Below are 25,093 nucleotides of genomic sequence, written 5' to 3' on the forward strand. Positions count from 1 at the left end.
CCAGAAACTCAGGATGAACAATAGTATTGGCACGTCATCAGTATTGGCAGATATATTTATTTATTTATTTATTTTTTTACTGACAAAGTGGAAATGTATAAAACATCAACCCTAACTTGAAGTATTTTTCTTACTTTACCCTGAATCCGAGTTAACAGAGTCACAGATATATGCAGAGCTCCTTAAAAAATCAAAAAGTGTAATGATAAGTACAGTTCTAATAATTGTCAGTATCATTGTAACAGAATAAGATGGAACAAAAAATACCAGCATTTAATTCACAAGGTCAGTCGTGAATAAACTGGCAGCGGGGCAGCTCCAGGTTATGTGTCTTGTCGACACTGAAAATGTTGATTTTCTGGCTTTTCTGGCTTTCAATGAGAACTACTCTTTTACATAAATGCTTAAGCAGTCCCTTATATTTTTCTTTTTTACAGTGTTTGTTCGGATCTTATGTTATTAAAAGAAGGGTTAATAATAAGGAATTATTCATCAATTTACTATAAACCCACAGTGTATTTGTGAGGGCTGCAAAGTCAGAATCTCAGGGCTCAGTTTGCATGCTTTTGTCCATGTGTGTAAGTGTGAATGTCCTGTTGTAGGCTAAGCTGCCATGATTCATAAACTTCTGGAGATGTACAATAATTATTCATGACAAGTAACACCTACCATGTGTGGGTGGGAACACATGGAGTCATATTGACATGTTTCAGCACGCAAGCCGTCTGATTTTTCACACGTCATGTGGTTGTTTTCCACACGAAGGATGAGGCTTATACTGGAATTTTTTTGTTTTCTGCAAAGGGAAGACAACTTTAGCATGCAGGTTATGAAGACCTCCTGGCTTCTTATGTGTATTACAGTGACTGACTGACATCATAATGCATTGGTACTGAGTAAAGTAAACCAGTAGGTCAAGCTTAGACCGGAAATTCAATGATTGTGCCTTCAAAATAAAGGTCATGAGTAATAAAAATATAGGCCCTTAAAGGGATAGTGAAGTGGGGCTGTATGGAATACTTATCCAGCTAACTGGGAACGTTCCCCCTGCATTGGATAACCTTACTTTCAAGTTGCAATAATATTAAAAAAAAAAAACATTAAAATCTAATGTTCAAAGAACATTTTTAGGATGTTTATCGTTCCTATAAATGCTGACTGAGAAGCAATGTTTTAACTGCAATGTTCTGAGGATGTTGTGGTGATGTTGAGAGGTGACAGATCATAAAATGACCTTTCTTTTAATATGAAAATGTAATGTAATGTAATAAATTACTCACAAAAAAATAATTTTTAACATTTTTTAAATATTTATAGAGAATGTTATCCTAACTTTAAGAAGAACATTCTGGGATCTAAAATAAAACTTGTCATTGAAAATGTTACTAAAACATTGCATTGGTTGCACTGTACCATTTTTAGAAACAAAAATTGCTAACTGGGTATGTTTAGTCAGTGTATTACCTACAGTAGCTGGCGGTCAGCGCAGAAACAGATGGGGCGTGCACCCCACAGCTCAGCATTACCGTGCTGTATAGACGGGTTGATATCAAAATGTGTTTTAGCCCCTTTAAAGAAGGCCTGAAGTTTTGTTTCTGTCAGATCACGTAACAGCCTCTGACAGCACTGTCTGACCCACACAGCAGACCAGCGGTGGATAAGAAATGTGCCAATAAACCAATTAAAAAATAGAACTGTGGGGCATCTGGTGGCTCAGTGGATAGAGCGGGCACTCCATGTATAGAGGCTGTGTCCTTGCTGCAGCGGCCGCGGGTTTGACTCCGGCCTCAGCCCTTTGCTGCCTGTCATCCCCTCTCTCTCCCCCTTTCAAGCTTGCTGTCCTATCAATTAAAGGCAAAAACACCCAAAATAATATCTTAAAAAGAAAAAAAGAAGAGAAAAAGAAAAGAAAAAAAAGAAATGTAGTGCCAAAGGAAAAGGCTGTGTGACGGCGAGGTGAAGCGGTGAAAATACTCTAAATATAGCGTCCACAAATCTGAACAGTAGTGGAAATTTAACTGACTGTCTTGATGTATGTTCTGTACAATAAACTGCAAAAATTAAGAATAACAAAAAAATTTAAAAGTAAATAAATATAGCATCTACTTAGACTGATATTGATTTTTTTTTTTTTAGGTAGGCCTTTTTTATGGTGGCTAAAATTCGCTTTAATATCAACGCCTCTCTATCTCCGTCCCTATCCTACTGATTTCAAATAAAATCTATTAAGAATCTGTAAAAAGAGAAAGTCAAATAATATCACAAACTTAATGTCATGTGTCAAGAATAGATACATTTGCCTGGATGTTTTTGGTGCCAAATCCCTTATTATAGTATAATTACTAATTGACATAAATTGAGGCAAATACTGACATAGACTCAAATACAAAAACTGTGATCAAATACAAGTTATACCTAGATATTAGAAACGTATACAGTATGTAAAGATGAACGTAACGAAAGATGAGCCCCCATCCACCCCAGCTATGCTTAAGTGAAGCCAAAGTATCCCGGATACAGCCACTGACATCTTGCGCTGGTGACGTCATTTAGAGCCGGAGTCTGCACACTAGTGCTATCTGTGGAGGGGAGGTTCTCCCCAAAACAACAGACGACCAAACGCAAGCAGCGCTATTAAATGTGAGCGCACGGATTGGCTGTCAGCCCTGTCAATCATGGCGGAAAATCCCTCTTTTTGTATAACTAAATAACTCACTAAGTAATAGCCTAATAATGATAATAATATGAATCAAAACAAAACTAATCATAAAAAATATCAATTGAAAAACATCAGGGTGATGATTACTACAGTCAGTAAAAGAAACAATCTTTGGAAGAAATGTATTTGCCATGTACTTTGAGTTTCTAGTCTAGCCTATGTCACATTCAACAACATGGGGAGGATCGAGACTGAAAAGTTTAACTTTGAGGTAACTTTCACGTTGTCCATTGTTATAGTCCATGATTAGACACAACTACTCTGTTTTTGCAGTATGCATTTTATGTCACTGTTTTTTTTAAGCATATTCGCTTGCTATGTTTCCGCTCCACAACCTTATTTTGAAAACCACTCCCGGAAGTGAGTTGTGGGGTACGCTGTCTCGACTCGTACTTAAACAGTGTTTTGCTTTACCTCCTTCTGAACTAAACAAGTGACAGCCTTACAGGAGGAGGGAGAAGAACTTTTTTTCTATCTCCGTATTCTCCTCTCTATCATGGAGGCTCAGGCACATTTCTCCCGTGAGGAAATAAACAGCACGGTGTGGGAAGTCCCGGAGAAATACACACGACTCAAACAGATAGGGACCGGGGCGTACGGCTCGGTGTGGTGAGTGTCGTCTACCTTAACGCTCAGTGAAGTGTGTGTGTCATAGTTGGGACTGGACCGTGTCTGAATAATGTTTATTCTGAGCCCAGCATTCATTAACGATAGCTGCACGGGCTGTGTGCAGCGTGTGCCGGGCCTGGGTTATATCCTGGAACGCCACTGGACACCAACACACTGTCAGCACTGAAGACACAGCTAGTAACTCCTGTTATCATCAAGTTATAACACCTGACACCTCGTAGCACAGCCTAGCAGCATATGTTAGCACGAAGACTACATATCCCATAACGCTTACCTTTCAACCTGAAATGTGTTTGTCTGTGCTATAATAGGAAAGACGGAGCTATTTTAAAATCTCAACATTAAAGATGGCCACGTTCCACTTTCATTTCTTCAAGCAGTTACATACAAGGCACATAAAGACATTGTGGAAGCCATAAAATGTGCATATTACATAATACATATGCAGATATATGTGCATACACAAAAATGGCCTATTGTATATTTGCATGTAATGAAAGTCATAGCACAGAAATTAAAATTAAATTTAGAGGATTTACAGGGGGGTCAGGCCTCAAGAGAAACACAGCTTTCAGTGGCAGCATTCTGCTGTTGTGACATTCATTTGTTTGTTTAAACAAATGGAGTAAATACACTGGACACACCCAACATCACTCAACATTATTGATTTTAAGGTGCCATATTGTTTAACCAGCTAATTAGATCAATAAAATCAGTGTTGAGTATTAACGTCAGCCAGTGCTGCAATTTGTAATATTTTGTGGTATTGTATTCGATAGGCTATATTGTAGGGGTGGGGGATGATACAGCATTATTTCCCCTCATTATTCACTCATTTATTCACCTTTATTTATATTATATTATATTTATAGGATTTGCATTTTAAGTTTATATTGTGTATTTTATTTTAAAAAATAATAATTATAAATTGAGCTGCTGGACACCCAAATTTGAATAAAGTATCTTCTGTCTAGTATTGCTATATTTATGTGTGGCAATATCTTATCAAAACACGGCCACTAAGTGTCGATTTTTTTATCATAGAAAATATTAATATGAGAATTACAAATAAAGCTTTTGGTAGCCTACTGGAATGATTAAATCAATAGCTTTTCAAGGCCACCAGACGCATTTTGCTGCAATAAAAACTATTAGAGCGAGATTAAGAGAATGAAAATTTTACTTTTAAGTTTTCTTTTGGGGCGATTTGTGATGGAAAACTGCTTTAGTCAGTGTTTTTACAAGTTTAAATCAATTCAGTAGAAAGAATAGAAGACCATCGCAGATAACTCGGCTCCTGATAAAAACCTCTTATACATCTGGATCTTATGTTATCAGAGAAAAAGATGAGCAAACATTAGCAGGTGCTGGTCTAGCGGCCCGCCTCCGACATGCTGATAGCCACAAAACAAACTCTTCATAACTATTATTTATATTAATATGCAGGGCTGATTTTTAGAAATAACACAGTTTTTAAAAGAAAATGTAATATCCCTACATTAAAATCCAAGTTGTTGTTTCAAAGCTTTTCGATACAATTCCAGCTTTGTTATTATGATGAATACTAAATTCCTTTTATTCCTACAGAGAATAAACCGTGTTGCCCACTGTGCTTTCATCTAATTACTGCAGTAGACCACAAGCACTTTAGTCAATCACAATCAGATATTTATGTCTATTTAGTCTTTTCACTCCAGCGATGAGAAATGATCATACGTTTCACCATCCATACAGTGACAAGGTGGTTCCCAACTGGTGGGTCATGATCTAAATGTAGGTGTAAAATTTGTAAGAATGAAAACACACTTTAATTCGAAGTCCTGTGAACTTCCGGCATAGAGCTTTCAAATTGAAGTGTGGCTTCTGTTTATCCTTGCAATATGTATTATTTCTTTTAACAGATATTGTTTTTTTCAGGGCTGTAACAGATACTGACTAGTAGTTAAAGAGACCAATAACCAATATTGGAACCGATATGCATTTAAAATAAAAACTAAAATCTTTTAGTCAATATTTGGAATTTGGAATATAACAAACTCCAACACAAAACTTTGCTGAAATGTATTTGGCAAATGTTTAACCAAAACTTAAACTTTAAACATCATACACAGCAAGTTCCCAGCAACTTTTTTTTATAAAGTCAAGTGAAAATTTAAATAAAAGATGAATAAATAAAAATAGTTCCCTGAGGTTTTACAAAGTAAAAGTTCCTCCCATGCTGACACTTTCTTTTCACATTTTAATTAATTTTATTGGCAATTATTACAATAAAATGCAGATACAAATAAAAGGCTAACTTTCAAATATTGGCCCCTATTTTCTTTGTGCTCTAAGCCAATGTTTTGTTAAAATTTTGTGAAATTAAATCAAATATGTTGTCATTTATAATTTGTGGACCTTGAACTAATGACTAAGGAGAAATTTGGACCCCATGACTGGACCAGGTGGGAGCTACCGCTGTAACATATACATATTTTAATAGATTATAGCACCATAAAATGGGGTAATTTTGTAGTTCCATTGCACAAATGCTGGATGACATCCACTGAACATTTACTTTCAACATTCTTTTGTTGTTTTTTTTTTTGTTGTTTTTTTAAAAACTAGTCACTGCATTATGGCCAGTTTTGGTGTTAGGCCACACTTAGTCTTAGCTCTGTTATTTATCCCATTGAGGGTGTTTACAGATCATGTTTCTGTATACACTGAGCAACAAGAGCAATGACGGTAAAAATTCTTAGAGCCTTTGAGGGGGAAACCATCCAAAAAATCAGAATGGTTTCAAATCCATCCTAGTGTATTTTGGTGCTTGTTGTAAGAACTGCAGCTGTCACTAACCGTGGTTTGCAGGATTTTATGTACTATAGTGGGAGTGATGGTCTGTTAAAGCTTTAAAATGTGACCTTTAAAAGAAGCGCCATCTGATGAACTTGGATCAAGCCACCATCATTATCTGTCATTTTGGCAAATTGCACAACTCACATTAATCATCCCTTGGGAAATTGTAAACATCGGACAAAGAAGGAAATAATAAACAAAAACATCACCAACTGTTTCATAAGTACTGTGTATGTACTGGTTTTATTCTAGATGCTTATCTGGCTCGGATTATCTGCTACTTGCAAAATTGCTGTTAATAACCAACATCAATGTTGTCCAAAGCACTATGCTCAAGTGATGTGTGTAATGTGTGTTGGTGGATGTGGCTCCAAATAGCCTAACAAGCCTGTCCTCCTACGATTTGGTGCCCTGCAGATCACTGCAGACGTGCACATCACGAGTTGCCAAACATTTACATGTTCATATTCAATAAAGCACAGACCCCCCCCCCCTCAACTCAGAGAGAGAATGAGTCCCACGTACTGTGCCTCCATCTGAGAACGTCTTTGCAGTTGCATGATTTGATTTTAAGCGAGAGTGAAACCTCAAAATAGCCCCTCCTGTCATTTCTCACTGCTCTGACTTCAAAAAGAGTGAAATCATAGTGGTACGAGAAGATACACGTAGACTCTTGAGTGCAGAGCTAATGAGTTGTTTTTTCATTATTCATCACAGCTCAACAATAAATGAGAAGACTAAAGAGAAAGTGGCCATCAAGAAGCTCCACAGGCCCTTCCAGTCAGAGATCTTTGCTAAGAGGGCCTACAGAGAGCTCCGACTGCTCAAACACATGAAGCATGAAAATGTGAGTAGATTAAACCCAGCACTTACTTACAGACTGTAGATTTCACATACTTTTTGCCTTTAAATTGCATAATCATTTTGCATTTTAAAAATGACTGTATCCTGTGAATGCTTCAGCTCATCATGTCTGCACACATGCCTCTGTATTTGTCACCTCGCTCTTTTAATGCCAAACAGGTGATAGGACTTCTCGATGTGTTTTCACCTGCCTCAAGCCTTGATGACTTCCAGGACTTGTGAGTGTTTTTTTGCCATATTTGCAAAGCCCTCAGGCACAGACAGACAACACCCTCTTATCAGGGAGGTGTGGGGACATAGGACAGAAAGTGTGGAGATGTATGACGCAAAAGGCCACTTATATACTATATGGTCAAAAGTAAGTAGACACCTAAATGTTACACCTATATGTGAATACTTAACATCTCATTCAAAACCATGGGCATTAGTACAATACTATAACAGCCTCCAGTCTTCTGTAGAGACTTTTCTTAAGATTTTGGAACCTGACTGCTGAGATTTGCTCTCATTCTGCCACAAGAGTATTGGTGAGATCGACCGCTAATGGGGGGCGATAAGAGATGGCACGCAGTCATGGTCCCAATTCATCCAAAGGTGATGAATGAAGTCAGGGCTCGGTGCAGGCCACTCACAGTCAAGATCTCCTACACCAAAGTGAAAAACATTTCTCTCTGGATGTGGTTTTGTGCACACAGAAATGGTTTTCCAACTGCTGCCACGAAGGTTTCATGATCTTTTTGGTTTCTGCACTCAGAGTGTCGAGGAACCAGGGAATAGTAGACCTGATTTATGCCCACTGACACTGCACAAAGCACTGTTAACACTAAAATACACAACTTCACAGTAAATAATACAGACCATTTTTATGCCTCAGTGCCAGCTATAGCCGTGGCTGAAGGCTTTGGGCTCTATCTTATGCTCGACGCAAAGTGGCGCACAGCACAACGTGTCATTGCTAGCATCAGACAGGCGGCATCTGTCATTTTCACACCTTGGATCCATGTCCTTTAAATAACAAATGTACTTGTGCCCATCTGTGTGACCCTGGGCATGTTGGTCTTCAAGTGAGGCGTGGTCACGCGCACTGTTTGCAGATTGCTATATTGAGGCAACAGAAAGTGCGCCATTAACCAAATAAAAGCTGGTCTGAAGTCAAAGGCACAGTCTGTTTCCTGCTATTTAAAGGACAGATTATTCAGATAGCAAGATGTGACTGCATGCGGTTCAAATGTTTGGATAAGTCAGGTGGAACATCACAATACAGCCCTCAAAGTCCCAGCATTCTTTGTGGCATGTTGTGTGTTGCACAACATTGATATGCGTCATGGATGTCTCTTGGACATAAATGAGGACACATTATAGGACTCAGTAAGACGTGAGGCTGAACTGTGCGTGCCGATGCCAGTTAACCCAATTATGCCAACAGCAACAAGCGTACTGCGAGATCAGCTCCTGACGTTTCTGCTTTATTTTTACACTGAGCGGCGAGCTTTGTTTACCCCTCCTCACATCACTGTACACTTTTCTTCATTGTAAGGCAGTTCTGGAGGCTCCAAAAAAATGATTAAACCTGCACCGCTACGTCCTCCCATGCCTGCGTTACCTCTGCTGCTTTTGTGGATATCTATTGCTTCCACAAATTGTCTGCTTGCGAGCCCTCACCTCGCGCACAAGCAGATCGCTTTCTTCAGCAGAAAACCTCTCACATCTGTAATTCGCCAAATCTGTCATTTAGATTGCAATCCGCCAATTCCTGTGGACCTGGCTTTTAAAGGAAATGAGAGCTGACACACAGTTTGGTTAATTCATGTACCGCCCAAAACACACCCATGACCAATTCAAAATAGTCTAAATACACCTGGCACCCAAATTATCCGCTGTTTAACTAACAAAATGGACTTTTGCACGCCCTGAACACATTTGCGCCATGCACTTTGGACTATGCGCTGTAGATCATCTTAATAGGGTCCTTTATGTTTTGGGGTTCTCTGTCTGTTCCATTCTTGTAAACACAATATCTCAAGAACACCTTAAGGGCATTTCTTCAAATTTGACACAAACATCTATTTGGACTTAACAAAGCACTCAGCAGCATTAAAATACGATGGTCAAAGGTCAAGGTCACTGTAACGTTGCACCCATTTGAATGTGATATCTCAAGAAGGCCTTGAGGGAATTTCCTCAGATTTGGCACACATGCCCATTTGGACTCAATGATGAACTGATTAGATGTTGGTGGTCAAAGGTCACTGTGACATCATCTGTCTTATTCTTGTAAATGCAATATTTCAAGCACACCTTAAGGGCATTTCTTCAAGATTCGGCACAAACATCTATTTGGATCCAACAAAGTACTAATTAAAATGTGGTGATCAAAGGTCAAGGTCACTGGAACCTTGCATCCATTTCATCCTTTTGAACATGATACCTCAAGAAGGCCTTGAGGGAATTTACTCAGATTTGGCGCAAACATCTATTTGGACTCAAGAATAAAGAGATTAGAATTGGGTGGTCAAAGGTCTCTCCAGAACAAAAGAATTCATTAGAAAAATATCTTATAGAATTAAAAGAGGAAGTGGTAACATTATAGATCCATTGGGTCAAAGGTCAACTTCACTGTGACATCATACAACTCAGGAACAGAAGGGTAAGATTTAAACTTAAACTGCAACTCGACTGGTATGCAAATTGCATTTGGCCATTTATCAGTGACTATTTCTATAGGACAACACTGAAAATTACATTTAGATTTTTTTTTTTGAATGATGAAGATTAATGTGCTGGTAGGATAAATACATTGAAATTAAAATTTGATCTTTTGCAGCTGCAAATCAGAAAGATACTGCATAGAGGAAAAGTATATGAAGGCTGTATAAACTAGAGTGTTACATAAACATACACAAGCACTCTAAGCTCTTTAATCTAAGTATAAAGCGTCTTGGATTACAGCTTTAAAAGGGAACAGAAAATAACAGCAAAGGAAAAGCCTTTTCTTGTGCATTAGCTGTGATCTTGAATGAATAAAGCTTGTCTTTTGTTTGGACTGTTCAATAGATTTAATCACGCTGTCCATCTCTTTTTCTCAGCTACCTGGTGATGCCTTACATGTTTACTGACCTGTCGAAGGTGCGAGGTCACCTCACAGAAGACAAAGTCCAGTTTCTCGTCTACCAGATGCTCTGTGGACTCAGGGTGAGCCAGGGTAGCCAACCTTTGAGAAAAACACAATTTTATCATGAAACATCATGAGGACATATTGAAATCTAATTATAATGAATTAAAACTTCACGACTATGCTCCAAGGTTATCATGTAACATTATATTTTAACGTATGCTACAACAGGTACAGAGAATTGCCTCCACTTTGGTGACATTCATCTGTACATATTATGAAGGGTTCAGTGGAAGTCAACCACTTGTGCCTGTAAAGTTATGACAATATATGACATTCAGAGCATTAATATGGAAACATTTCCTCAATGGTTAATTTGATATCTTACGAAAATGCACAAGCAACGGTGTGTATGATATAAAACAATAGTGTTGTCACATTATGTACTTGAGGTAAAGTAAGGTATTTCCTATAAAGTTAAATAGGTTAGGGTTTAGGAAAATAAACATGATTGGGTATTGTAATGTTAAGTACCTAACATAAGGTTACATAGGTTAGGGTTTAGGAAAATAAACATGGTGTACTTTGAAATAACTCAAAGTTCACTTGTTTTCTCGTACAGTCCTGTGTTTGTTTGACCCATCTACCAACCCTATCTGCCTTGTTATGCAGACTTTTGCTCTTTATACTACTTCCTCCTCTCCTCCCGGTAATGGTTAACGCCATTAACTCGTTCAGCACTGTTGCTGTTGTCTTTAGTGCTGTTTATGCACCTGCCAGCTGCTAGCTCATTATAACACAATGTTCGAGGTACTACAAGTTATTTGAAAAAAAAGGAAAGACAGATTAATCCTTTGAAACTTGAGCAATTTGGTTTAATTTTTGGTCAGAAATACGACTAGAATGCAACGAAATAAGAAATCACCCAAAAATTACCAATAAATTAGTAAAATGTCTAACAAAATGAGAAAATTATCTAACAAAACAAAAAAAAACAAAGGAAAGGTGCTTTAAAAAGTGCCTAAAATTAGAATAAATCTGTAACATAATTTTAAATATTTACTTTTGATAATTTCATTTCAGCATTTTTCCCTAACTTTAAAATAAAATTCTAAATCCACTAATTTCTTGCATTTGTGGACATTTTTTTACTAAGTGGGCTTATTGCCCTTTTTCCTCATGTTTTTTTTAAAAAAAGAGACTGCACCAATGTGTCACTTCAGATAGTAAAGGTTTCATGAAGTATACAAAACCATATACATATTATACTATATTTAACTATAGTAGACCGTTATTAGGCAAACTCATAGTGCCAACAGGCACACTAAAACCATCATGTAAACAGGCATATGAAGAATACACAAATATCAAAAATAAATGTGATATAGCACACACACATTTTGGATATGACTGCAATAACTAATGTCTGCTGCCTGCTCTGTCCCTCTCTGCAGTATATTCACAAGGCAGGAATCATCCACAGGGTGAGTACAAGTCACACGTCACTGGATAGGGTTGACATTCGAGCTTAGGTTGAAAAGAAAATTAAAAGGGCAAATGTTTTTGTTTATTATAAATGTATCTTTACACGCTGCTTATACGGTTTGTAATGTTTGCAGCTTCTAACGAACATTATACTGGCTCAGATTTTACACAGGCACTTCTTTCTGTACAGAAATTCATGGGAATGTGGATTTAATTTGTCATTGTTATCGAGTCAGATCCAACCCTGCCCCAACAGGTAGGATGAGTTCACTCTGTGATGTCTGCAAGCATGTCTAGAAATGTTAGGACACACCTGTCAGCACTAGTGCCAAGTGGGTGTGTGTGTAGGGAAAGCTGGGTTGGATCAATGAGGCACGTGTATAAAAGGCAAATGTTAATGGATTCTTGTCTCTTAGAAGCAAAAATAGTCAGAAATAACACGAAGAATTATTTTAAAATTTCATGTTTTTTCAGAGTTGCGTAGTTTTTATTTGTGCAGGATTTCAACCAACAAGATCTGCTGATAAATCTACTCTTTTCTTGTTTTGCAGTGGAAGTAATTATTATTAACTAAGCTTTTAGTATGTGCGATTGAGATCAGCTAATTGTGTGTGTGTGTGTGTGTGTGTGTGTGTGTGTGTGTGTGTGTGTGTGTGTGTGTGTGTGTGTGTGTTCAGACTACGGAAAATATGATCATGCACACAGTCAGCGTTCCGCTGGTATTACTCTTGTAATCCCTAACACTAAGGTGTTACCAACACTCGCACACAACAGTGGCACACTTATCACACAGTATTTTAGGAGTGACTCTGCAGAAATGCTGCAACGAGTCTTGCGGTCAGCTTATACTGTAGTTGAGTCACAACACTGAATCCCTGTTAAAAAACCCAGCAGTATTCAGGCACTGAGGCATTAGCTGAGCCATGTCAGGCTACAGGAACTAAAAGCATTGAGATTCTTCCTGATCCTAGTTTTGATACTGTACTGTATGAACATTATAATTTTCCAGTAATCACTGTCTGCAATAAGTATCCATCACTCAGCTCATTTGCTTTTACAGGATCTGAAGCCTGGAAACTTGGCTGTAAACCAAGACTGTGAACTCAAGGTTTGTACTTCCAAGGATTACACTAGAAAACATGACAGAAGCTGAAATGGTAGAGCTGCTGCAGCTGCTACATTAAAGGATTCCACAGGTACAAAAAGAAGTAATGAAATTTAAGACATGCTATGACATACGGGAAAGAGGATATGGATTTACTAACGGTTGTTATGCCTATGCGATGACAATTGCCATGGCCTGAGGGATTATGTTTTCTGGCTGTCTGTCCATCTGTCTTTTTCTTGTGGACACAAAATCTTAAGAACACCTTGAGGGAATTTCTTCAAATTTGGCACAAACATATACTTGGACTCAAGGATGAGCTAATGATAATTTGGTGGTCAAACGTCACTGTGATGTTGCGCCTGTCTCATTCTCGTAAATGCAATATCTCTAGAAGGCCTTGAGGGTGTTTCCATTAATTTGGAACTCAAACACATGAAGCATGAATCCAAACGTCCATTTGGATCCATTAATGAACTGATTAGATTTTGGTGGTCAAAAGTCATGGGACCTATAATCTTGCATCTGTCTCATTCTTGTGAAGGTGATATCTCAAGAACGGCTTAAGGATACTTCTTCAAATCAAACGTCCACTTTGAGTCAAGGATGGACTCTCTAAAATCTGGTGGTCCAAGGTCAAAGGTCACTGTGACTTTGCTTCCATTCAATTCACTTAAACACAATGGGTCCTTTCCAACACGGCAATTTATGTGTCCTCCCTTTGTACCTCCACCGGTGACCCGAAAATCATTTCCCCTCCGCCATCTTGAAGGATCTTCCAACTGCACTCACCTGGAGGTGAGGATAGAGGAGATAGGAGGCTTCTGGAGGAGCCCAGAGCAAGGATACACTGGTGTCTCCTACACGGAAGTCTTTCATCGAGTGGTGACACTATGGAGCTCCTCGAGGGTCACAGACATTCTTCATTTGCTTTGTGTCATATATTTGCTGCACCTCCATACGCGTCTCATTTATTATCACAGTTTATTCTCTCAGTGCTCATTCTGTAGAGTCACTAAAGAGATTCCCATGATGAAATGTACGTCTGATTTAATGCGCCGTCTAATTGTGTGTGATAAAACTAACAGTAAAGAATTTTTTGGACATTTTAATTATAAGTACATTGGCATCACACAAATCAGCAGCGTATTTCACATAGGCCTTTTTTGTTTTTGTTGTTTTAAAAGGACGTTTCAATCAATGATGCCACCCTTTATTAGAACTAATCTACCAACCGACCCGTTAACGTGAATTAATCAATGACCTGAACCCAAACCGCACAGACTGAAGCTGTGTGTGTCTACACAGCACATCTGCACGAAGACAACCAGTTCTCACCTCTTTCATGTGATTACATCTCCAGTATGATCTCGTGCACACAGCTGATATCCTACAGAGGTTTGTTTATGTGTATATTCATTGTGGACACAGAGATGCTTCCATGATATCAAAACACACTGTTAGACCTTCATATGTGCAGAGGGAAATATTTCTACTGGACATTATGACCGGAGAAATGAATCTAAATATGTAGGACTTGAACAGATGCTCAGATGCAGAATAACGCAGCGCAGCAGCTGATGATGAAGCTGCTGCTGTGTGACAGAGAGGAGAGAGGAGAGGAGGAGGTGATGGAGAGAGAGGAGGAGGAAGAGAGGAGGGGGAGGTGTCATCACTAACACACACTCTTACACAGACAGGCTGTGTGGTGTATAACTGTAAGGGAATAAATGGCTTAAAAAATTATAACTGATCCCTATATGAATTAAATTTTAAAGGATTCTTCTCTCCCTGTCAGTCTGACAGCTGATCAGCTGTGCAGAACATGATCTCCTCCTCGACTCCTCCGCCTGCATCCTCTGTGGGAGGGACTAAGACGCGAGGAGAGGAGCCGAGTGGAGGATGCTTGGAGTTAGGTTATCGAGTTGGAAAGGACCCAGTATATCTCAAGAAGGCCTTGAGGGATTTTTCTTAAATTTGGCATGAACGTCCTCTTGGACTCAAGGATGCACTGATTACATTTCGGTCAAGGGTCACTGTGACCTGAAATCCATTGCATTCTAGTAAACACGATATCTTAAGAAAGCTTTGAAGAAGTTTTCATTAATTTAGCACAAATGTTCACTTACTTACTTACTTAGTTACTTACCTACTCTACTGATTCAAATTTGGTGGTCTTCGGTCTCTGTGACATTACATGTTTTGGCCATAACTCAAAAATGTACTTGCTAATTATGAAAACATTTCACACAAATGTTTAAAAGGATAAAATGATAGTGATACCATTTTATATATATATATATATATATATATATATATATATATATATATATATATATATATATATATATATATATATATATATATCATCAGTTATCTAAATGTTACTTTATCAGAATGATCAGTTATCTAATTCTACAGATTTGTTTTCATGTTTCAGATTGTAATTAGTTTCTTTGCCTCTGATACAGATCCTGGACTTCGGGTTGGCTCGCAGTACAGACGCTGAGATGACAGGCTACGTGGTGACCCGTTGGTACCGGGCGCCTGAGGTCATTCTGAACTGGATGCACTACACCCAGACTGGCAAGACAATCATAGCTGTTACATATTCTTACCTTGCCGTCGTCTCAGTATTGAGTTGGTCTGTCAGTTCTGTAACCATTTGATGTTTGTTGTGTGAAAAACATGCCAACTCCAGTGACAGGGATTTCTTTACTTTAAGCAGCGGCTCGTATGATACTTTATGGGTCAGCGTTTTTTTCTAATCCTGCCGCTGGTGTGTGAAACGCATTTGAAGTTGCATCTGTGTCATTTTGACAATAAATCTTTTTTTGCCTTAATCTGTTAGCAGTTGACAGAGATGGGTCTGACAGCAGCCTGATAGCGCTGAGACTCAATGACAGAGCTGTCACTGCAATGAAACTGACTTTCCCAGGATTTATGTTTCTTTAGGAGATAGTGGTTTTTCATTTTGTAAACAGCATCTACAGAGAAAAATGTAGCACAGAAAGCAACTCTGGCAAGTTTACATCCTTCACAGAATTGTATTACTCACCACGTATCCCCCTGTATATAAACAGCACAATGAATTCTGCACTGTAATGTGACAAGGAACTTTGCACTGGCATACAAATGTCACCTTCCCCATTCGTGTTGCACTGAGCTGAAGTTAAAACAACCATAGTGGTGTGTGTTCTGCTTGGGTTCTCACTCATGTTTGTTTTTTCTGTTTTTATTCTAGTGGACATCTGGTCTGTGGGCTGTATCATGGCAGAAATGATCAATGGAAAAACCCTTTTCAAAGGGAGAGACTGTATCCTTTCATCAGCCTTGACCATTTACTCGACTAACTGATACTTTTGAAGCCTGTGTGAAGCCAGAAATATAAATTGACTTTATGGTTTTAAAATGACAACACATACGTTTTAATATCACTTAAATCATTGTAACAGTAAAGCCACTTGATGAAATAGTGAGAGTTTTATTTGATAATCTTTACCATGAATCAGGTGAAAAATAGAACACAAAACGTAACTGCAGTACATACATGCAGCAACGCGTTTCTTAAGGCAGCCTCCAATGCAGCTATTGTTGCTCTACTACATACATTTTCTATAGATTTTATTGTTACTTTTTATGTTTTATGCCTGAACAGCTGTGGCGGGACCCAATTTGTTTTTGGGTTTTTCGTAACACCATCTGTGCCACTATTGTTAATGTGATATTTTAAAAACACCTTGACGGGATTTTCTCACATTTGGCACAAACGTACATTTGGACTCAGTGATGAACTGATTAGATTTTGGTGGTCAAACATCAGGGTCACTGTCACCCTGCATCTGTCTCATTCTTGTGAAGGAGATATCTCAAGAACGCCTGTAGGGAATTTTTTCAATTTTGGCACAAATGCTGGGCTCTACTGATTAGAATTGGTGGTCAAAGGTCAAGGTGACTGTGACTTCATAAAGTGAGCTACATTGCCATAACTCAAGAATTCATACACTGATTATGACAAAATGTCACACAATTCTTTTGAAGAATTAGATTTAGAAGTAATGACATTTATATCCAAAGGCTCAAGGTCACATTCACTGTGACATCATAATGTTCTGCAAAAATGCTTTTTGGCCATTATTTAACATCATATCTCAGGAACAGAAGGTGAGGCATTTGGTTGGACACTAAATTTGTGACACTAAACGTGGGTGTCCATGAAACTGTGCTGATTATACAGATTTTCTGTGTGATGTATGTGAAGCATCCATGTTTTCACAGGCACGGATGTAAACTCGAACTGCAGCTTAACTGGTGCATGGTGGCATACAACCAGGTGTTGGTAATTCTAGTTTGCACTTGAGGCACTCCCTGATTTATAGTGTCCACTAGCAAATAAAACTTTCACCTGTGGCTTTTTGTTTCCTTTATCATTCTGTTTTATGGACCCGCTTTAAACCCCAACTTTTTAACTGCTTTTGAGTGGATGATGTTTATTGATCCACCAGGACAACTTCAGGTTAAAAAAATCCTTGATGGTAACCCCATAACCAGACATGGACCAGCTGACACAGATTATGAAGGTGACTGGAGTACCTAGCCCAGAGTTCATACAGAAGCTGGACAGTCCAGAGGTAGGACAAATTACATTGGTAATAAAAATCATGAAACTACAATTTGCCAAGGACATAGTAACATAGTAAAGATTTTCCATTCTTTAAGCTGTACCTGTTGTGGGAGTAAAAATATATAATTTGTCCTGAGGGTGGCACCAGAGTGACTTTTATATTTATTTATACAGACAACAGTGATACCCTTAAATGCATGTAATTTGAATCATTCTAGACCAAAATGAAAAATACCAAATGTGTGCAAAAACTGAATAAATACAGTGTAATATCTAACTTGGATTTGCACTATCATCTGTTAAAATTTAGATTTATTGATCCTTAATTTAATTTCTCTTTTATCTTTGAAAACAGGCCAAAACGTATGTTAAAGGCCTTCCTCGCTATCCCAGAAAAGACTTCTCAACATTGTTCCCCAGAGCCAGTGCAAAGGGTGAGTTCAGCCATAGCCTTTTTAACCCTTCTGGTCCACTTTTCTTTTTTTTTTTAATGTTTATACTTTTTGATCACACTTGAGATAAATTTGGTACAAGTACAGTCTTTACCTACCGTCTACAGTGCTAGTCCAGCATAGCAATAATGAATTAAATGTTTTTTGTTGAAGTAATCATTGTGTCATTTTACAACACACAATGACTGTTTAAATGGGATGGAGTGCATCTTAAAGGGTAACTGGTATATTTCAACCTGGACCCTGTTTTTCTACTGTTTCTGTGTGTCAATAACTAATGGAGACAACATTTTTTTCAATGGTCCACTAATCAGCAAGGGCACAGCATCTGGCTGTGGAAAACAGGCTGCAATGTAAGCACTCCGGGCATGTTGGCACCGTCAGTTTACATCCACTAAAAGTGCTTGTTTTACCATTGACAGGCTCCGATTTTCAGTGCGTCTGACAAGATTAAGCAGAGGATCTCTACAGAGGTCGACCTCTTTGTTAAATAGTAAGATGCTTTTTGTTTAACCAGAGACAGGCCTGAAATCGCCATCGTCATACCCACCAGACTCCATTGAGATGAATAGTAATTGTATCATTATAGTGGCTGTATCAACATACCAGAGTTTCTCAGCCACTTAGTCTGCTAGGTATCTCGGTTTTTAACTCGTGTTCCAGCTCCAATTTGTAAATCCAAACACTCACTTGAGGCAGGAAAGACTTTAACAAGGTTTATTTTGGAATGCAGAAAAATACAAAATAAAAAAAATACAACACGCAAGGTCCTTCCATACCGACTACTAACTTGATGCCCAATCCTCACATAAAATGGTAAAAAGAAACATTCCTAAATCATGGTCAAAGACTATTTCACTTTACACCTATGCAGAATTCTCGTCGTTTCCTGCCTTACGGTACCATAACTGTGGTAAACAGCCTAGCCTGCATTCTAACAGAAACATTATAAAAAAGTAATACAAATATAAACATATCTACTACTTTACACCACACAAAAAACACAGAAACTGTTATGTAAACCTAAATAAAATCAGAACCTATATTATATGTCATATACCAAAACAAACATTTTTACTAAGTATAAAATATGTGATGGAGTGAAAACACACTTCATCCAAAGTTGTCAAAAGCAAAATTAAACTCACAAAATCTGTCTTGGTTCTGTTTTTCAATGGCCCAACAATCATCAGTTCTAGTTTGGTGAAAATAAACCTTTCAGTCACATTCAGATAAGAAATTATGCTAACTCTATACACACTTAAATTACTGCATACTTAAATGGAGTCTGGTGTGCTTGGTGCTTTCATGATTGACAAAGTTACTCTTTAATAAAAAGATCTATCTCTGTAGGGATCATTTTTAATTAGTTGTCAAACATTTCTAATAACAATCTGAGCCTTTCAGTTGCAAAAACAAGCACTTTCAGTGAATGGGAATTGAAAGCAATAAACTCAAATACTCAATAAATCCACTTATTCCCTATCCACATCTTTAACATGGGAAACCGACTGAGATTGCCCAGCCTGCAACAAACACTTTGCTGATGCTGTATCTATTTGAAAAAGTATACAGCTTCTTATTGACGATGATAGTATGCACTTTGATCCATGCATCTCTTTTCGACTTTTCATCCCTTCTCTGCTAATGATGTACTTGAAGCTTTGCAAGCCACAGATATCAGGAGTTCACCTTGAGAGGATAATTTGGATCCTTTTTTATCTAAAACTCTCCACCCCAATTATTGCTGAGCAATTAATGCACATTTCATCTTTTCTACCGTAACAGGCAGATTTCCCAGTGTTTGGTAATTAGCTCATTATTTCTTAACATAATAATTACTGTCCAGTTTCTAAACTACCCTGCTTAGCAGAAGTCCTGCAAAACAACCAACTCTGGTCTTTCCATTCCACACCAATCTGAATTTAGAGCTGATCACAGCACCATTTCACTTGTTACAGATTTACTTGTTAAAGAGACACTGTGCTGCCATTTTTGTGGATATGTCAAAAGCTTTTGATAGTTAATCACTCTTTGCTTTCATGAAAAAATATTTAATATTGTTTTGGGTAGAAAAGCTGAGAGCTGTACCCAATTCTGAGTTGTCAGTCGAATCAGATTAGGCTTGCTAATGTTTGCTAACATGCTAATGTTATTAGCATACGCCTACGGCATTTTACACAACATAAATTAGTTTAGTGGCTAGTGGACTTTATTCATAACCAGATTACATGTATTATTGATGCTTTCTCATACTCACTGCTGGTTTAAGTCACTTCATCTCCCGACAGAACAGCAAAGATGATTTGCACGCGCGTATATTCAGTCTGACATTGTTGAAACAGAGCAGCTAACGTAACGTTAGCAATAAGTTAGCATAGTGACACCCCCGGCATGCATGTCGTGTTTCCGGAGTACGGCTTTGTTTACATATGTAAACAAAGCCGTACTCCGTGCTCTGTCTCTTAACCCAGAGTTTCGCGGAAAACAAAGCTGATGATTTATTACAGAGTAAATAGCCTTATCCTCTCATCTTCCACTTCACTGCTTGTCATCATCTGCCTGACGGCAGAGGCGCATCTAATAGCGGATGTTATGGCTCATGCTTTCACTTTGCATTAATGATGTAGTCTTTGCTCATTTAATACATATATCGATACAGATCAATGGATCGTTACAACCCTAGTTGTTTGCATGTCATATTTCACAGTGCAGGTGCAGATTACTTACCGTACAGTATTACAATATACAATATACTATACTGCATTTTATTAAGTTAGATCTTTATTTTTAGCATGGTATATAAAAAATTAAAGCGCAAGATATAAAAATAAAAAATAGTTAAAAATAAAAAACCTATCCCATATATATGTGTGTGTGTGTGTGTGTGTGTGTGTGTGTATGTATGTGTATATATATATATTCACAAAAACCCAGTGTAAATTATTCTATAACTATGGCTTTTGCATTTCTCCTTTTTCTTACCATCATTCTTAACATGTCTTTCGACCTCCACTGCAAACTAGATGAATGCTCACACCACTATGTCATGAAAACCTGCCATATGGCTCCTGTCAGTATACATGTTTTAAACACTGACTGACATGTCAAAGTTGAGGGTGTTTGTTCGATCAAATTGTTGCTTTATTTTGTTCCTCCGACTGCAGGCATCGACCTGCTGGAGAAGATGCTGGTTCTGGACGGAGACGAGAGACCTACAGCCGAACTAGCTCTGGAGCACCCATATTTCGACACCCTAAGGGACCCAGATGATTTCCCCGAGCCTGCTCCATACGATGACAGCCACGACAACGCTACATTATCCCTGGATGAGTGGAAGCGTAAGTGAAAAACAAATATATATAGTATAATCAGTCTGCAGCTTCAGTGCTGTCAGATGTAAGATAATTATCTATGTACAAGCATCGGGAGAGAATGCAGTTATTGACAGAAGTAGGTCCTCCACTACGCCACGGCAGGTGGAGATTTTTACCACTTTCAGCAAAATGCGAAAAAACTATATTATTTATACAGTCTATGGTATAGACCCAATCACAGTCATAAATGTTTATTTACAATAACTTCAGGGTAGGAAACTGCCACATCACGTACGTATAGTTAAAAAACGCTAAGCAAACTCTGCCTTTACTGATTAGTTTTAAGCCACCTAAGAAAATTAATATTTAAAAAAAAGATTCACCTCTTTATCTTGCTGTAAGACACCCCTTACCAACAGGGATTTGAAGTCGTCATATCAAAAACACCAGACTTTACTGAACGGAGTGTAAGGTAAAGCGGAACAAATATTCAAACATTGTGTACATTTAAATTGTTATTGATATTGTAGGTGGCTAAAATATATTTTTCCGCAGCCCTGTCCACAACAGTACATCGCTTAGCTTCCATGCCGATGTTGTGGGACTGTACTTTCTTTTCCAGAGGAGAGTCTGGGGTCAGACTTTTTTATTTAAAATAAATTTAAATTATTACCTTTTCAAATTGCATGTCCCTCACCTAAAGCAAAATTCAAAAATACAAGTCCTTCTTCAATGCTTAATTTTTTTTAATGCCTGACCTGTTTTGCATAACCCTTCCCCCTAAGAAATAACGAACAGTCCCTATCCCTAACCACTGACAACTCACAGAGCGCCTAGTCCAGTTAAAGTCTAATGCATCTGATGGGGTAAAAAAACAAACAAACAAAAAAAAAAACAACAAACGACACCAAATCACAGAGATGCTGATTCGCACAGGACTAATATTATCCCTTGACCTCTGTGTCTGCCGAATTATGGGAGGTAATTTGCCCTGGAATTTTTACTTAAAGAATTACGGACACAGTTGTTAATCAGGGGTTTAAAATCACAGACCCCCTCTGCAATTATTACAAATGACTGGAGGTCCCTATGTAATATTAGTCCCGTGCGAATAGGGCTTTAGACTGTGGGAATAAAATGTATTAGTTTTGAAAATTGGTGACGTTCCCCTTTAACCCTTTAACACCAAGACCGTCATCAGTTTTGTTGTGCTGCATTTAGATGCTTTTCACAAGCATTTTAACCTCTGAAAGCTGAGAAGAGAATTGGATTGATTTCTTTCAAAACACAGAATAAACATAATGAGCAACTTTGCAAGAAATATCCTGCAAACTGTAAAAAAAAGTTAAAGGTGACATGGTAATAATGAAAACAAGAGAAAAATGTACAGAAAACTAAAACTTTGCAATTTTATTAATTATATACCTAAAATTATGTTACAGAAAGAAAGAAAATAACTTTTTGGCTCTTTCTTGAGGTTATTTTCATGGTTTTTTTGTATGTTTGTTTTTTACTTTACTTTTTTCTTTTTTTCCCCCCTTATTTTCCAGTAATTTTTTTGTCATGTCTTATTCATTTCTTGCTATTATTTTGCTCGCTGCCCTCTTGATGTTTTTGAAAGAAACCAAGGTAATCTGCTTAGGTCTCAAAGGGTTAAGTGTTAGCCATTTTGACCATATTGGATGTTTTACAGCAACACAAGCATTCTGTTGCAGGGCTACTGTTAATAATTGATGTTAAAATGCAGTATATCTTTAATGGCTTCCTGTTTAAATGACTGGAGTTGTGGTCATGCAGCAGCTGCAGAAATCCAACCTTTCCCCTCTCTTTGCACACAGGGTTATGCTTCAAAGAGGTGAAAAGCTTTGTGCCGTTCCCACGGCGGGACTCCAAGAGGAAAAACACCCTGACTATGTCTCCATGACCTGATGAATGTCCTGTAAACACTGACGGCCCGCCCTACACAGCAGACAGCCAATGGTGCCCTTGTATATTCCAACCACGGATTCACTCGATTTCTTTTAACCTGGATTTGTTGAGATTTTAAATCAGTGTTCAGAAGAGTGATTCTTTTCAAACTGACACTTTTTTGTGCAATTATTTCCTAAGTGTGGACTGCTCCTCATGTTACACATTCCCTATCAGTGGATCGTCTTGCAAATGTATTGTGACCAGATGTCACAGGGTTTACTGTAAGAATTACTGTAATATTGTTTTCCAATTAAATAATATGACAAGATGTGCACAAAGTTTTGTTTTTGCAGCAAATAGTACATTTTGCTGCCCATGGATTGACTGGTGTGACTCAGCCTTAACAAAGTCTGGAGGTGAAAGTAGCTTCATCATATGTTGTTCATCAAACAAGGTTCCTACAGCTTAGTGAAGTATGTGATTTAAAACCTTTAGGACTTTATTAATGTCACTCGGAATTACATTTAAGACCAATTTTCCAAAACTGACATTGAAGAGAAAAAAAAACATGAACCAATATCTATCACTTATAGTTGGGTAGAATTTAGCCTGAATATTTATTGTTACATAAAACATCCTTTTTGGCGTTGTTAATGTGAGAAGAGTTCAGTAAATTTTAATTTAATTTAATTTTTTTTTAAATATTCAAAGATTTTACAATTGAAAGTCAGGACAAAAAATATTCAGAAAATCTTACATTAAAATATCTTGGCATTTTTAAGACTTTTGATATGTTGATTTAAGACACTTTAATACATATTAAGGCCTTAGTTTTAGATTTATGATTTCAGTGCCTTTTAAGACTTTTTAAGGATCTGCGGGAACCCTGTTAAAATTACCATCAAGAGACAGGGCCTGGATTTTACTAATGAATGCCCTGAAAACCTCTGACCTGCAAAGGCCTCTAAGATGAGCTGATACTTCACCACTGTAGTGCATGATATCATTGTTGTTGGGCGCAAACCTCATATCTCTACATGGCACCATTTTCATTTTTTTCATAAATTAATTATTTTGGTCCCCCTTTATGTCTATCGGTGGGTTTTACCATTTCTCAGCCAATGAAATGTATTTTAAAAAGCTTGTGACTAAACCTGTCTCCACTGGGTCCTTTTAAAAACAGTGTTTTTTCTAATTCCTAAAAAAATAGCAATTTTGGAGATAGGAGGTTTGCACCCAACAGCGGCGATGTAAGGTCATAACTACTGACAATTGTATAGCCAATCCTCGTGAATCTTTCCAGTATGAAGGTCTTTACAATATGAAGTTTTTAATTTGTATTTGACTCCAGTATGTTAAGAGGTTGCTGTGTGATGTACGGTATTGAACTGAGCTCAGTCATTTAGGTTTACTTTGTTAAACTCATTGTGATCTTTATTATCCTAATGGTGTCTAAATTTGGTTGACCAAAAGAAGTGCAAAATATATGGCCTGTTTTCTGGACAATTTTGTGTTTCTCAATCTGCATGTGAGATTTCACCGCTCGGATTCCAGTGATGACGAGTTTAATAGTAATTCATTAAATTACTTAACAATAACAACAACAAAAAAAGCAGTACTAGTTATTTTGAGATGTTACAATGCAGTGGCGTGCACAGACTTTTTGAAGGGCAGGGGCGAAAAGGAAAAAAAGGGACATATAGCGTGTCCTCGCCACTGAAGAGGGCACTTTAGACATGTTTTGGCACCCAAGAGGGCACTTTAATGCGCGTTTTGGCTCCCAGGGGGCACTTTAGCACGCATTTTGGCTTCCAAGAGGGCACTTTAATGCGCGTTTTGGCTCCCAGGGGGCACTTTAGCACGCATTTTGGCTTCCAAGAGGGCACTTTAGCACACGTTTTGGTTCCCAAGAGGGCAGTTGAGTGTTTTTTCCATCCAAGAGGGCAATTTCATGTATTTTGCCAACCAAGAGGGCACTTTAGCGTGTGCTTTTGCCACCCAATAGGACACTTTAGTGAGTTTTGGCTCCCAAGAGG

General features: G+C 37.9%; 1 protein-coding gene across 1 annotated transcript; it reads left to right on the forward strand.

Moving 5' to 3' along the window:
- Nucleotides 1-3,078: 3,078 nt before the first annotated feature.
- Nucleotides 3,079-23,385, forward strand: mapk13 (mitogen-activated protein kinase 13). The gene is made up of 12 exons (XM_042491221.2): nt 3,079-3,328; nt 6,905-7,034; nt 7,211-7,269; nt 10,138-10,243; nt 11,618-11,647; nt 12,709-12,756; nt 15,225-15,339; nt 15,998-16,069; nt 17,305-17,384; nt 17,733-17,811; nt 20,997-21,170; nt 22,985-23,385. The coding sequence occupies exons 1-12, from the start codon at nt 3,216-3,218 to the stop codon at nt 23,068-23,070; spliced, it is 1,092 nt and encodes a 363-aa protein (XP_042347155.1). The 5' UTR covers nt 3,079-3,215; the 3' UTR covers nt 23,071-23,385.
- Nucleotides 23,386-25,093: the final 1,708 nt, after the last annotated feature.

Source organism: Plectropomus leopardus, chromosome 9 (assembly GCF_026936395.1).
Source record: "Plectropomus leopardus strain MGB_pleo_1.0 chromosome 9, ASM2693639v1, whole genome shotgun sequence".
In the NCBI taxonomy this organism is placed as follows: Eukaryota; Metazoa; Chordata; class Actinopteri; order Perciformes; family Serranidae; genus Plectropomus; species Plectropomus leopardus.